The 16,544-nt window shown below is 40.0% G+C and overlaps 1 protein-coding gene across 9 annotated transcripts in view; it reads right to left on the bottom strand.

Annotated features, from left to right (window-relative positions):
• Positions 1 to 16,544, bottom strand: part of senp6a (SUMO specific peptidase 6a) — a 159,951-nt gene that overhangs the window by 112,026 nt on the left and 31,381 nt on the right. For 7 of the 9 annotated variants that reach the window (XR_013578665.1, XM_078556772.1, XM_078556771.1 and 4 more), the window contains exons 2-3: positions 6,641 to 6,740; positions 791 to 845 (exon numbers count right to left, since the gene is read on the bottom strand). Coding sequence is in view for 6 of the 9 variants with exons in the window: in XM_078556772.1 (XP_078412898.1) it covers positions 791 to 845; positions 6,641 to 6,740 (155 nt within the window). In the remaining 3 variants the exon portion in view is untranslated. Of the gene's footprint in view, positions 1 to 790; positions 846 to 6,640; positions 6,741 to 16,544 lie in introns of those variants that run through there. The other 2 variants (XM_078556776.1, XM_078556777.1) reach the window with 2 other exon arrangements.

Genomic DNA, 16,544 nt, shown 5'->3' with positions numbered 1-16,544 from the left:
CAATGTCCTGACCAACATTCAACCTTTAATTACCACCAAAACAGATTAACTAGTCATTCAGCCACAACCTGGTTGTGATGTTTTCTTAAAAACAGCAAATATGCATCAAAAATAATTCATTGACTCAATATTTTCAGAGGACATGGGGACATGATAGACGACACATAGGCGCACAATTATAGAATCTAAGAAATTGACTGCACAGAAAGAGACCATTCAGCTAACAAAGCGCTATTTAGCCCAATTGCACTTTCCAGCTCTTGGTCTATAATCTTGCAGGTTACAGCACCTCAAGTACATATTCAAGTCCTTCCTAAATGCAGTAAGGGTTTCTCATTTCACGCAAAGGGTTCCAGGTCTCCCCCACTCCCTGGGTGAAAGAAATTCTCAACTCCTCTCTAATCCTTCTGCCATTTACTTTAAATCCATACCCCCTCACCATGCCTCAGCTATTGGCTTCTCTGCTAAGGGAAATGGGTCCTTCCTATCGACTGTATCTAGGCCCTCCATAATTTTATTCACTTTGATTAAGTCTCTTCTTAGCCTCCTCTGTTCCAACCTGTATAGTTGTTCTCCATAGCTTAAATTTTCTAGTCCTGTCAATATCCTCAAAATATTTGTTCTTTCTGGTAAAACCAGTAAGACATTGAAACAAGTCCAATTTTAATGCAAAAGTTAACATTCATTCTACAAATTTGTCCCAAAATACATTATCGCTTCCAGAAGAAACATTTACACTGTCAAAAGTAGCAAGTATCCTCAACAGTTTTAAGAGAACTAATTTTCTTACCTTTGGTTCTTCAGTTTTCATCTCTTCACAATCAGTACTCAGCAGGTTGGCTTCACTGTGAAGTAAAATTGTGCGGTTTACACTAAGTTTAAAACGAGAATTAAGCTTAAAAAAACACAGCCAACATCCATTTATAAGATTTTGCTTACATCTGTTGGTAGCAGAAAATGTGTTTTTTTCACTAAAAGCAGAATAAAGTGCATACTGAGCATTAAGCTCAGCCTCAATGTGGCTGCATGGAATAGGCACTGCATTTAACCTGAAAACGTAGGAAAAATTTATGTAGCCTAAGGTGTGAGGGTGGGAGGTGGTCATTAGTAGGGGAGATTGGTTGTTCATGGCTCCCTAATGAGGACATCAATGTTCCCTGGCCAGCTTGAACAACAGCTTGTGCTGCATTTTCCACCCCTCCATTAATATACTAAACTACTAATCGAGCCTTTCTTATACCATGGTTACTTGAAATGTCAGACTGCTGGAAGAGCACTCTTGTTCTGAAATGAAAACAGAGACACAGTATGGTTTTATTGACTGTTACACAATGCTACAATACTAGAGACAAGGTTGCCACATTAAAAAGGCCCAATTAAGCTGGAACTTTACCTATCTTCATCTTAAATCATGCTTTTATTCCCAATGGATTAACTTTGCCTAATCCATGTTCCGAGAGTCAAAAACTCTTGATTCCAGTAACATTTTTTTCTCTATTGTGAAATAGGGAAAAAGTGCATATTGCAAACACAAGAAGAAAAACAAAAATTCCCTCTGGAAATCCAGCACTTTGTTAAACTTCAAATAAAATGCAAGCAACACCTTAAGCAGCTTTGTGCCCCTCAGGCTACTTAACGTTTTTCCAATAATTTATATATATTTTTCTTTTCCCACCTATTTCCATTATTTTTAAATGTATTTCCAGCCATTGTTTTATCTCTACCTTTTAGCCTATTTCGATCCTCCCCCCCCCCACCACCCCCCACCCCACCCCCACTAGGGCTACGTGTACCTTGCTCGTCCTGCTTTCTACCCTTAATGTCCCCATTAGCACATTTCTTAGCTAATATCACCACCATCAACACCTCTTTGTCCTTTTGTCTATGACATCTTTTGGCAATCTCCACCTATCACTGGACCTCTATCCAGCTCTACCTGTCCCAAACCCCCTTAAACCAGCTTATATTTCACCTCTTTTCTATTTTTCCTTAGTTCTGATGAAGAGTCATACGGACTCAAAACGTTAACTGTATCCCTCTCCTCAGATGCTGTCAGACCTGCTGATTTTTTCCAGGTATTTTTGTTTATGTTCAATTTGGTTTCTTTGAATACTTAATTTTTCCCCAAATTTACCACTTGAAAATACTAACACACTTGATTCTTGGAGTGGGTTGAGAAGATGAGTGGTATGAAATTCTTCCAGTTTAACAGGTTGATATCTTCACACCTAAAATAGCAGGACACAGGTTTCAGGCCATCACTCCTTCACCTGGAATTTTCCAATCTTGGCTAGGCTATCAAGGGGATGTACCAAATGCAAGAGAAGAGCTTCCCTAGAAGGAAGAGGGAAAAAGTCTGCAGGTACACTAGTCTAAGGCCATCCCCTCAGGCCCATCCACACTCGCAATCAGAGAGCAGTGCACTGGAAATGAACCGCGGTGAAGGGAAGAACACATTTAAAGTAGGTTCTGATCATTTGACACCACATATTTTAAAAGCCATCTGAAAGGATTATATGTGGTGACTCTGCTGCTAGGGAAAGGATTTTAATGATGCTGTTTATTGGCTATTTAAATAACCTCAATGAATGTTCACAATTGAAGTAGCTTTCTCAAGAGGGAACCGAATTCCAAACTAAAACAAATGTAAACATTTTTAAAAAAGGTACCTCAAAAATAGTCAAAACAATGTAAATGAAATCAAAATAGTGTATTTACATATTACTTCCTCACTGACCGATATGGCTGCCATAGAATTAAAAAATACCTTAATTCCTTTTTAATTGTTGCACTGCTGGAATCACAGTTGTCTCAGTTTGTAGTCCAGTAGCTTCAAATTTATTTTGCTTCAATTTGATCGACAATCTACGTACATCATTGAAAAATTATGGACATCTATCCCTGTAATCCATTTAAAAGGCCTTGATGGCTTTCACAAACAGGTGGATGAAGGTCACATGAATACCCTCAATTGAGGTCATTATCTCACACATATACACACACAATCAAAGTTCTACTCGGTGCTTGCTTGTTAGACTCCCTTCACAAGGCAGTAATTCTACCAAACAGCCGAAGATAAGTTAGGATGAGTGATACATGGAGTGGAGAAATTGACATTGGTACTATTATGGGGTGAAGGCATTAGGGATTAAGAGATGCATTAGAGGACAACATCTTGTCTTTCCCTAATTTGGAAATTCCTCCTCTATGAATAGAGATGTAGGTGTATTAGTTCGCCTGTCACCATGTCACAACAGTGTGAGGATAACAAGCAATGGAGCCCACATTCTCCAGCAATCATTCATTGCCCCTAGAACAACAACCTATAGTGTCTGGAATGAAACATCCCAAGGCACTTCACATAATAAAACAAAGCATGACACTGAGCCACGTAAGGAGATATTGGGTCAGATGACTAAATGCTTGGTCAAAGAGGAGGTTTGAAGGTGTGCCTTAAGAGGAGGAAAGCGAGGTAGCGGGGCGATGAGGTTTAGGGAGGGTATTCCAGAGCATGAGGCCCAAAGGCAATTGAAGGCACGATCACCATTAAAACATTAAAATTGGCACAAAAGGCCAAAATTAGAGGAGCATAGATATCTTGGAGTGTTGTCGGGCTGGAGGAGATACAAATAGGGAGGGCAAAGCCATGGAGGTACTTGAATATAAGGAAGAGAATTTTACAGTCAACATATTGCTTTACTGGAACCCAATGTAGGTCATCAAGCACGCGGGTGATAGGATTACCAAGTGAAGTAGAGAACATGAAAGGGGAAAAATAGATGGCGCGTTTGTACTTATTTGTATTGATTTTCATATGCCACCCACACTTAAGACACTATTTGTGGTATGGAAATAATTATGAGGTTCAGAGGTGTTGGACTTAGTATTTGGCAGATTACTATCCTGCTGGACATTATATCTTAGCTGGACATTGTATAATGGTGCAACTATGGACTATTTCTGGATAAATAAAACAAGATGAGAAAAATAGCCTCCCTCCTCTCTAAATACAGTATTGTGATCTTAAAACTGAATTCAGTCCTGGTATCAGTTAATCCAGAAACAATACACTGTGTTCCCATTAAAATTTTAAATTAGAATAAATTATAGCATGCCAGGGAAGATTATCATAATACATTTGATTGTTTGCCTCCATAATGCTGTAAGTTCCTGTTTCACACAAGCAAGTGCTCTGATTCCCAAATGTATGCACTCCTTTATCTCCCTTTTTTGAACCACCCTACCCAACCTACTTGCAAATGTTGATGTCGCCTCTGCTTCAACCACTAACTGACTGTTCCATTGTCACACAACCATTTGTATAAATAAGCTACTTCTGCTCACTGTTCTATACTATTCCATTAGCTATTTATATAAAAAGAAAGCCTTATCCCACTTGAGGTGTCGCTTTTAAGGTTTTGTAAACCTAAGCCTCCAAACCTTACTACTTTTATTATTTTTAGCCAAGCACACTTATTAACATTGAATTTCATCTCCTACTTTTTTTAAGCCATTCCACCACTTCATCAATAGACATTTACAGCTTCCTTTGCTCTTTAGAACTATACCTCCAATTTTAGAATCATCAGCAAATTTGTACACCACTCAATTTTAACCAGTTCCTAATCCAATTTGCTACATTTCCTACTTTCATTCCCCTTCTCCAATGTCATTTAATCTCTCCTTTCCAGTATCCTTTTCTTTCCCCCTCCCCACCTCTGTACTTGCTTAAAACTTGTTGCATCTTTTACCTTTTCCAGTTCTGACAATATGTCATCGACTGGAAACATTAACTATTTCTCCCTCCATAGATGCTGCCTGACTTGCTGAGTACATCCAGCATTTTCATTTTTAAAAAAATTTCAGATTTTGAACTTCTGCAGCACTTAGCTTTTGTAAGCCATTTGGGATGCCTTAGTCCCCTTTTTGTTCAAATGACTCTAATCAGTCTTCATCTGTCAAAATAATAGTAAGGATTACTGGACCTTTGTGAATATACCCTCAAGAATTCTGAACATGAGTTCATTGCGGAAACATAGATCTTGAACTTTTAGGTCAATTTGTCAGGAATCCTAAAATGTATGGCAGCTAGTCAATGTTACTTTAAAATGCCAAACAAAAGGGCAAAACTATTTTCCCTCCTGTTCAAAGTTTTGTGGGGTGGGTTTCTACTCAAGCATTTCAAATTAAAAGTCATCAGATATCTTTTTCACTCTGCTCAATCAACTCTCTCTCTCTTCAGGCACTGTACCCTAAGAGGACATTGGCGACTATGAACCTCCATATTAATCTTACTCCTAAGGAGTGGGTCATCTTCGTTGGTGGTACTTTCATCCAGTTTGTGAAGCTCTTTAAAAGATCATTCTTTGTCTACCTCGATCTCTTTTACCATCAATCTTTCCCATCAGCATCAGACTTCCTAAATCATGATTTATTATTATTTGCCCAAGAAATTCCAACTGAATCTTCCTGATCTTGGTCAGCAGAGTTCTTCTGGTCTCAGATTTTACTAGCACCTCTTCATTAATAGTATGACTTATTCAAGATATCTTCATTATTCGCCTCAAAAATCACAACTCTGCAGCCTCAATTATTCTCTGCATTGCTCCAAAGATCACCCAACACTTCCGTATGTCAAAATTGGCGTAATGTTGCATTCCAAGATTCTCAGCTTTGTTTTCTTGGCTAATTTTGAGTTGATCATAAAAGGTCACAGAGGAAGGCAAATTTATTATGATCAACTCAAAATTAGATCAACCAACAGTCAACTGAAAAAAATATCTCCCCAAAAAAGTGATGGCAGAAGGGAGTGATGTACAAATTTGCAGATGATTCTATTATTGGTGACATAGTTCTAAAGACCAAAGGAAACTGCAAATGGATATTGAAGAAGTGGTGGAACCGCTAAAAAGAAAAGTGGGCGATGAAATTCAATGTTAGTAAATGTGAGGCAGTACATCTTAGTTAAAGATAATAAAAGTAGTAATATTTGATGGGTTAGGTTCACAAAACCTTAAAAGCAACACCTAAAGTAGGATAAGCTTTTCTTTTTGTATATAAAGCTAGTTTAGAACAGTGAGCAGGAGTTTACACAAATGACTGTGTGACTATGGAGCAGCCAGAGTTGGTGATTTAAGCAGAGGCCACATCAATATTTGCAACAAAAGGCAGATTCTGATCAATGTGTTCAGTAACCATTTGAATTTGCCATATAATGTAAATGGAAGCTGACCATGCAGAAAGGACAGGAATAGAGCCAACTAATCTGTACAATCATTAGTACTAACACTTACATAACAATAATCGAGTCAGCATGAGAAAGAACAAATGGAAAGGATGTCACAAATTGTTTGCAGGTGCATTCTGCAATCACGTCATCTAAATTTTATACTGAGATATACTTGATTAAAAATGAAATTGATGGGAGTGGGATAGACACAAATAAGAACCAACAAATTGAAAACCCCCCCCAAAAATCTGGCCTACCAGGAACAAATGATATTTCTCACCACAGCGAGCATTCAGCTTTCAATGGGAAATATTTTAAAAATCTGACCGACAAATACATCTAGCTCTATTTTCATGCAAAATTAAACATTAGCCAGGAACCATTTGTTTATAACTTGGACAATTGTCTTACTCTTTTTCTGTATTCACAGGGCAGTCTTCTTCCTCTGTCTCTTCACAGCTCCATTTGCTCTTAAAGCCACAATCACTTTGAGTTGTTGACCTATCCAAAGCTGCAATAAAAGCAGAAACAGTTCATTCAGATGAAAGGCAACCGACCATACATATATAAAATCAGTGCACTTCTTGGGCATTTCATTAAAATCATTACCTCAACTCACTTGGTCATGTGCAGCGACAACACCTTTAACCATCAGCACTTCATCCTGCTGAAGTATAGTTCTTTCCAGGCATAAAACCCAGTTTGAGCGAACAAAATCAAGAATTAGACAGCAAGGTGCAGGTGTTACCAGTATGTGAAAAAGTATTCAAACTTTCAGTATTATATACACTTCATCATAACTTCTCATCCATACAATCATCTTATGTCAACCGAGCCACTTCCTGAGTGTAGCTGAAACCTAGCTCAACCATAGCAACTCTACATTGACACTTCTGATTTGATCAATCCATACCTAAATTTAGCCTATGCCTCTCCTATGTCCTTTTGTTCTAATTCAACCTCACTTTGTATATAAACTCCCAAACATGACACCAAGGCCTTGCCACCTTGAAAAGCGTTGGAGGTCACAATCAACAGGCCATCTCCAATCATTTCATCTCATTCACCATCTATCAATTCTTCTCCTTGCCACAACGCAGACAGCTCCATGAAACAACTCAACAGTAGAATTGCTTCTACACTGTCCCTTTCAGCTCTCAAGCTCTGCCATTTCCCCAATACAACACCAAACTTTGAAACCTTAAATCAAAGAGCTATGGGCTCGAGTGTGTCTGGCATCTGAACGCCACTCCCTATACACACTTTCCCACCTCCCCTCTCCCAACCCCCTTACCCACCAGTCATATGCCAGCAGATCTGGCTTGATCACCTTAAACATCACTTTTCCTTCATAGTTGTCAATCATAGAATCTTACAATACAGAAGGCGGCCATTCAGCAGACCATGTCTTTGGAAGTCCTTTGAAAGAGCTGGCCAATTTAGTCCCACATCTAAGTTTCTTTGCCAAACCATGCAAATTAGTCTTAAGTACACATCCAATTGCACTTTGAAAATTCCTATGGAATCTGCTTGCACCAGCCTTACATGTAGCACATTGCATAACTTAACCAACCTTTGTGTGAAGAAATTTATTCTGATGTCCCCTCCAGTTTTACTGCAAACTACCTTAAATCCTTGATCTCCAGTTACCAATCCACTTGACAAATGAACGAGTTTCTTTTCCTAGCTCCATCAAAACTCCTCAATTTTGAATACTTGTCTAGGTCTCCCCTGAACCTTCTCTGCCCCAAGGAGAACAATCCCAGCTTCTACAATCTCTCCATTTGATTGAAGTCCCTCACCTTGATCATTGTTCTGCTAAACTTCCTTTGCACTTTCTCCAAGGTCTTGAGATCCAGTGTGTTGCTCAAATTTGTAAATACCGCAGCAGACATCTAACCAGAAATTTTGATGCTTTAGCATGATTTCCGTGTTTTTGTATCAATATACTTGTTTACAAAGCTAAGCATCCTATATAAATAACTGACTTGTCAACTTGCCCTGCCAGCTTCAAAGAGAGACCTGGGTGTATACGTACACAAGTCATTAAAGATGGCAGAGCAGGCACAGAGAGCTGTTTCTAAAGCATACAGTATTCTAGGCTTCATTAATAGGGGCATAGAGTACAAGAGCAGGGAAGTTATGATGAGCTTAGATAAGACACTGATTAGACATCAGCTGGAGTATTGTGTACAGTTCTGGGCGCCACACTGTAGGAAGGATGTGAACGTATTAGAGAGTGTGCAGAAGAGATTTACAACAATAGTTCCAGGGATGAGGCAGTTCAGTTGTGAGGAAAGATTGGAGAAGTTGGGACTGGTTTCCTTAAGAAAGTTAAGAGGAGGCTTGATAGAAGTTCTCGAAATCATGAGGGGTCTGGACAGAGTAGAAAGGGAGAACCTGTTCCGGCTGGCAAACAGATCGAGAACCAGAGGGCACAGTTTTCAAGTGTTTTGCAAAAGGAGAAAAGACGAGGTGAGAAAAAACGTTTTCACACAACAAGTAGTTAGGGATTGGAATGCACTGCCTGGAAGTGTGGTGGAGGGAGGTTCAATTGAGGCATTCAAGAGGGCATTGGATGATTATCTAAATAGAAGCAATGTGCAAGGTTACGGGGAAAAGACAAGAGATTGGCACTAAGTTTAAATGCTCAGAGAGCTCGTGCAGACAAGGTGGGCCAAATGGCCTCCTTCTACACCGTAACAATTCTGTGATCCAGTCCCAATATCCCTCAATTCCCTTAATATCGAAAAAAAATCTATCAAATTGTCTTGAATATACTCAACAACTCAGCATTCACAGCCCTCAAGGGTTGAGAGTTCTAAAGATTCATAACTCTTTTGAGTGAAGAAATTTCTCATCTCAGTCCGAAATGGCCGTCCTCTTATCTCAAGACTATGGTTCCTAGTTCAAGATTCTGCAGGCAGGGGAAAATACCTCTCAGCATCCAACTGTTAAGCTCCCTCAGATTCTTACATGTTTCAATGAGTTATTCTGAACTCCAGGGAATAAAGGCCCATTTTACTCAATCTCTTCTGAGAGAGAAAACCTCTCACCCTAGGAATCAAAGCAGTGAATAAAAATTTACTTTAGATTAGGTGGCAATAGCAACTTTGTGTTCATGAGTCACCATAGAATCTTGCAGCACAAAGGGAGCCATTTGGTCCATCATGCCTGCGCCATCCCTTTGAAAGAGCAATCTAATTAATCCCACACTGCCCGACTCTTTTCCCATGCCCTTGCAATTTTTTTCCTTTTCAAGTACTGATCCAATTCTCTTTTGAAAGTTACTTATTGAATCAGCTTCTATCATTTTTTCAGGGAGTGAATTCCAGGTCACAACAACTTGCTGCATATATTAAAAAATTCTCAATCTTCCTGGTTCTTTTGCCCATTATTTTAATTCTGTGTACTCTGGTTACTTACTCTCCCATCAGTAGAATCAGTAATAAAATCTGGGGCTGTTACCACAGCAAGTGAAAACAGTTAATCAGAGAAAAACATCTTGCATTTCTGTAGTGCCCTTCTGAGCTACTATCTCCACCCTTGCTTTCCTCAGTAATGTAATTTACATTGCGTCTAGGCTGAGTGAGCTTTTTGTGTGAGGCTAGCTTGTTTAGCACCTTCTTTTAATCCGTTTATATCCTATTACATTATCCCTTTAAAGGTCATGGAAACCCCAACAACTGCCTGTTCAGCATAAACCAACTCATTTGACCTCCCATTCCTATAGTCTCACCTTACACGTCACATGTGAAAGCTCATGAATTTAGTCATCTCCAAAATCTATACTACCAGCTCAGCCACTCTTGCTTAATGCTTTCCCACCTCCTGACTAACCAACTGTAGTCCTCTCTCCAATTCCCTGTTAGTGCTCATCACAGTCAAATTCTCCACAAAAACTCCTACAAAACTGCTCCCTTGAACTCCTCCCACTCAACCCAGATCACTCAATTCCTGCCTCTTGATCTGATGGAAACTAACATAGTAAAGCTTTCTTCCTTTTCTGGCATAAAAACGCTAAACATTGAAAACTACCACCATCACTCCCTCCTTAAAAGGCCCAATTAAACACCTCCAAACTCTCCAATTGTTGTCCCCTATCTTCCCCTCTCCTTCAGTGAGCTTCCATGTTATCACAATATAACCCACTGCTCCCATTATTCCTTGATCAAGTTCCTTCAGTCAAGTATTGGTCCTGCTCACAACACCAAGATTGCCGTCCAGGTTACCAATATTCTGTGTAACTTTAATAGTGGCATTTCCTTTCCTTGTCTTCAACACAGTTGATCAATCAATCCTCTTCAAGGGCCCATAGCCATAGCACTGCCCTATCATTTTCATTCCAATTTATCCCTATATTACCTATCTAGACCTAAGCTTGCAGTGGCCTCCAGCTGCCTCAGAGCTGTCTAGTTCGTGTTTCTCATGCATCAGCCGTGATTCAGTTGGTAGCATTCTCGCCTCTCAGTCAGAAGGTTTAAGTCCTAATCCAGGACTTGAGCACAAACAATCAAAGCTGACAGTCTAGTGCAGTACTGAGAGAATGTCTTTTGAATGCAGCATTAAACTCAGGCACAGTCTCCCCTCTCCAGGTGAGCGCAAGAGATTCCATGGCACAATTCTGAAGAACAGGGGAGTTATTCCCGGTCAATATTTATCCCTCAATCAACATCACAAAAACAGATTAACTGGTCATTATCACATTGCTCCTTATGGAAACTAACTGTGCGCAAAATACTGCTGCGTTTCCTACACTACCAACAGCGGTGGCACAGTACAGATCATGGAGTCCAAGTTGCTTTGGCACGCATGTTGCAGTCTGGAACTTCAGATAGTGCTGGTAGAGGCTCTAACTATCACATGGCTTACCAGGAATCTCTCCTGCTCTTACCACCTACCATTGGCGTGCGTCAGAAGGATTTGCAGGTTGATAGTCAACATATTTGGCCGCATTATGAACACATCATCTTTGGCCATCAAGTCCTGAGTTGGGACACAAACCAGGAGCTTCTGGTTCAGAGACATTATCAACAGTGGCTACACTTCAAAAATGCTTCTTGTGGTCGTGAAAGGTGGTATATTAATGTAAGGTTTACTTCTTTATTTTCTCCTTCTACTTCTTCCTCTTAGTGAAATAATTCGCAAGCATGAGGTTGGCTTACATGTACAACAATAGCCAGCTTCACTATCCTCAGATACATGTGCTGCTGTCTGGCCGGCGTCGCCTTGGGCGAAGCCGGCATAAGTTTTTCACTTTAGCCTCCAACTCCATAATTCACAATACTTCCCTGGGCTTAGCCAGACTGAACTAAACAATGGCCAATCACTCTGTTCCACAAGACCCTAAACTCAGCTTCAAATCTGAAGTCGCTGCTTGCATCTCTAGTCTTTCAACTTTGACCTTCTGAATTACCTTCCGCCTTTCCAGTGATCACAGCCTTCAGTGATCACAACTCAACACACAAACCACTTCTCAAAACCCTCTGCCGACGCATTGCTCTCCATTTTCAAAATCTTCATATCTATCACTTTACAGTGGTTTAAGTGACCTTTCTTAACATTCCTCCCATATTTTGCTCAATATCCAGTTCCTTACCTTAGAATATTTAACTGATGTAAGGGTGCTATATAAATGCAAACTATTGTTGACATCTTAAGGGAAATGAAGTTATGCCAATCATTTATGAAAGCATACCACTCTGATCTGTACAGACACAGGTGCAGCAGAGATTGATGTAGTTGCATGACTTATGAGCAGTCTTTTATCTCTATTTCCAGATCAGAACCATTGGGCACAGCCAATTATTCTGGTACTTGGTTGCTTTATTCTTCTGAGCTGCAAGCATCAAACTTACTTCCTGTCACAGTAGAGATGCCACAGTTCAACATATCCTCTGACTCACTGAGGAATTCTATGGGAGAACTGCTGGATTAAAGCATATTCCCTTATTCATTTAAAGGGAAAAGTCAGGTTTAAAAAGAGGCATTTGTTGACATGGTTTCAAAATCTACTAGTGCATGTTAAACCCTCAACTGTAGCTATTTCACATTTCTCACGTCCAATAGGAAGGTTAGCAGAGCAAAGTTGCCATGTATGAAATAGCATTTACAATCATACTGAAAAGACATACTCCTCCCTCACTCTGAATTCTCTTCCAGTGACCGATCAATTGCTTTATTTCTAAAGAGGCACACACACAGAAATGATCAAAAGATAATTCGAGCAGAGGAAAGCTATTTAGTCCATCTTAAATCATCTGTCCAGTGAGAGTCTTATGCCTATCCCCAACTGTAGCATTCAATTGTTTCTTAAATGATTCCAGAGGTCTTTCCTTCATTACTCATTTTGATGTTTATTCCACATGTTGATGTGTGTGTGTGGAGTAGAATTTCCTGACTTTCAGGCCTAAAATTGTCTTGTACTAGCTTGAAACTGGTCCCCTATTTCTACTTCTCCACTTTAAAATATTATTCTAGGTTAACTTTGCCCAAAGCTTTTAATCTTATGTACTCCCTACAGGCCATTCTTTCTATTCTCCAAACTTTCCCCATTTGACAGGAAAAATAGAAAAGCAGCATATTATTTAAATGGAGAGAGATTACAGACCTCTGCATTACAGAGGGATTTGGGTGTCCTGGTACATGAAGCACAAAAAGTTAGCATGCATGTACAGCATGTGATTAGGAAGGCAACTGGAATTAAGTCATTTATTGCAAGGGAAATGGAATATAAAAATAGGGCAATGTTGCTACAGTTGTACAATAGGGTGTTGGTGAGACTACATCTGGAGTACCGTGTACAGTTTTGGCTTCCTTATTTAAGAAAGGATATAGTTGCATTAGCAGTGCAGAGAAGGTTCACTCAGCTGGGATGAAGGGATTGTCTTATGAGGAAAGGTTGGATAGGTTGGGCCTGTATCCATTGGAGTTTAGAAGAATGAGAAGCGACCTTATCAGAACATAAGATTGTGAAAAGATGTTTCCCCTTATGAGGGAAACTAGAGCCAGAGGGCACAGTTTAAAAATAAAGGGGTCTCCCATTTAAGACAAAGATGGGGAGAATTTTTTTCTCCCAGAGGGTCATCAGTCTTTGGAACTCTCTTCCCCAGAAGGCAGTGGAGGCACGGTCATTGAACATGTTTAATGTCGAGTTTAGATTCTTGACTGACAAAGGAGTCAAAAGGGTGTAGGGGGTGGTCAGTAAAATAGCAGCCACAATCAGATCAAGCATAATCTTAACAAATGGTGGTGCAGACTCAAGGGGCCGAATAGCCTGCACCTGCACCAAATTCATATTTATGTTCATATAACTCAGTCCCCCAAAAACTGTGGATCAGTGCAGGAATGAAGCACATGACCATCTCATATGCCTGAATATCTCCCTTATTTCACAACGAGCCGGAAAGGATGTCATATTCAAGGCCAAAACTGACCAGTGCACAGCACCATTTGATGACCACTTCCTCGGAATTACATTCTATTGTTTTGGATATACAATTCAACATCCCACTGCCTCAGATGGTTCAACTCTGCACTGATTGGACACATTTAGCTTCGAGTCTACAAAGAATCCTTAGTCAGTTAACTTCATTCTCAGCTATCTCAACACAACTCACCAAGTAGCTTATTTTTTCCTTTTTAAAAAATTTGTTCAAGGGATGTGAGTGTCACTGGCAAGACTAGTTTTTTTTGCTCATTTCTAATTGCTTTTTAACTGAGTGGCTTGCTAGGCCAATTCAGAGGGCAGTTAAAAGTCAACCATATTGCTGTGGATCTGAAATCACATGTAGGCCAGGCCAGGTAAGGGCAGAAGATTTCATTCCCTAAGGGACATTAGTGAACCAGATGGCTTTTACAACAATTGACAATAGTTTTATGGTCCATTATTGAGACTACCTTTCGAACCGAGATTTTATTAACTGAATTTAAATTGCAATTTAAAATTCTACCAGCAGCTGTAGTGGGATTTGAACCTATCCCCACAGCATTAGTCTGGGCCTCTGGATTACTAGTCCAGTGACCTAAGAACATAGGAGGTGTAGTAGGCCATTTGGCCCGAACTTGCTCCGCCATTTAACTAGAACATGGCTGATCTTCTACCTCAATGCCATCTTCCTGCACTATCCCTATTGTAAGGAACATATCTTCTTATTCTGTTGGATGTGGGTTAAAATTACAATGGCTGCAGGTTGAAAGACATGTGCACTGGAACACGGTGAGAGATATACGCAATGTTGCAGTCCTAGAATGGAGTGTGCCAAGAAAGACAAGATGCTGCCGGAAAGGAGCCCTGGACCAAGGGAGCTGCCTGACAACAGCATTTTAATTGGATCCTGACCAGGTGACCAGATTTTTGTCTGAGAGCAGTGCAACTGAATAGCTCCAAGCCTGAAAGGAACAAGACCTAAAGCCTCTTTCACCTATGTGTAGAATATTCCAGTAATTCTATATTAATAGCTAGCTGGATTTTTCTTCTCATATCTCTATAATCTGCTCTCTCTCTGAAAATCCCTGTCAAGAGGCAAAGGGGAAAATCATTGTTAGAGGCATTGAAGGGCAAGTGCTCAACCAGTGAATTAAATACTGAAAGTGCTCGAAGACAGCCTCATGTCATCAACAAGAACTGAAAGGAATTTGGAAGGTATCGATCAAAATCAACCCATCGAATCCTGTACTCTGGAATTGGTATTATTGAACTGTTCTATCCCACCCTTAAAATCCATTTTTTTGTGTGTCTTATGCGTCTTGTATGTGTGTGTATAGGGATTTAAAAAGGGGTAGAGTTTAGGTTATAGAGTTAAAAATTAGCAGTTCATACTTCTTTCTTTTGCCACTGGCTAATGACAGTTTGTTCAATACACAGTTATTTACTTACTAAGTTTACAAACCTGGTGCTTGTATTCTGTAAACCTAAATTAAGCAGTTAGGTAGAATTGGGGCAATCTGGTGGTTTGGTCAAACTTTTCACATTTGTCACGACTTGGGGAACAATGGGGCTTGATATTACAGTGCACTATCCCCAGTGGGTCATAGCAAAATGTTGATCTACAGAAAATAGCGAGTGCGCTTAATACATTTTAAGTGCTGCCTTTGTAATCAACAACTGTGGCAATGCAAAATGATTAATGCCATTTGCCCGATACAGGCAGCTACCTGGCAGAACTGTGGACTGTTGCGAACTGTACTGAGAACAAGCAAGATCCTTGTGTAATGGGCAACAGGAAAGAGGAACAACCTGCTTGCATTAGCAGGTTGCTACAAAGTAGCAGAGTTTGCTTTCCAGTCATTGGCTGCCTTGCTATTGGCCATTGAAGAACTTAGAGATGGAAACAGCTCTGAAATTGGGAGAGGGATTTTTTTTTTATTGATTAGTCATCCATGACGAACCAAAGTATTCAAGTTAGGATAAAAAAAATTATTGCTTTATAATAATAATACCAACCTAGATATATTGAAAATACTGCAAAACAGAATAGATTTTCAACACTCTTTTTGAATTCTCCATCCCCCTGTATATTATTTACTCAGAAGGGCAAGTTTTCAGACTTGAAACAAGTTTTGCAATTGCAAATGGAGTGAAACATTTGCAATGTTTCGGGTATTTTGACAGTGACAAAGGTGCATTTTCACTCCAAACTTCAGGCAATGAGAAATTTGACTAATCAAATGTAATGGTGTATACATTTTCCCCTGAAATTGTCGAACATGTAAAACTGATTCCCTCCACCACTGACGATCAGTGGCAGCAGTGTGTACAATCTACAGGATGCACTGCAGCAACTCACCAAGGCTTATTCGACCATACCTTACCAATCCGGCAACCTCTACCACCAAGAAGGACAAGGATAGTAGATGCATGGGAACACCACCACCTGGGAGTTTCCCTCTAAGTCACACACCATCCTGACTCAGAACTGTATCGCCATTCCTTCGCTGAACCAAAATCCTGGAACTCCATTCCTAACAGCAACACGTGGACTGCAGCGGTTCAAGGCAGCAGCTCACCACCACCTTCTCAAGGTTAATTAGGGTGGGCAATAGAAGCTGGCTTAGCCAGTGACACCCACATCCTGTGAAAGAGTATTTAAAAAAAGATCCTGTACCCCATCCTTAGTTCTTTAGCAGCAGTGAGGCAACTAAGGATTTGAAGTGCATGATCCTGGCTGACATTCAAATGCAGTATTGAGGGAAGTGATGCTGTTGAAAATGCCATCTTTCACTGAGATGTTAAACTGAGGCCCTGACTACCCTCTAATCTGAATGAAAAAGATCCCATGGTGCAATTTTGAAGAATAGCAAGGAGGCTCATTCA

Source organism: Cetorhinus maximus, chromosome 14 (genome assembly GCF_964194155.1).
Source record: "Cetorhinus maximus chromosome 14, sCetMax3.hap1.1, whole genome shotgun sequence".
Classification (NCBI taxonomy): domain Eukaryota; kingdom Metazoa; phylum Chordata; class Chondrichthyes; order Lamniformes; family Cetorhinidae; genus Cetorhinus; species Cetorhinus maximus.
Note: the sequence above shows the minus strand (reverse complement) of the source record. Positions and strands in the feature narration are given on the sequence as shown.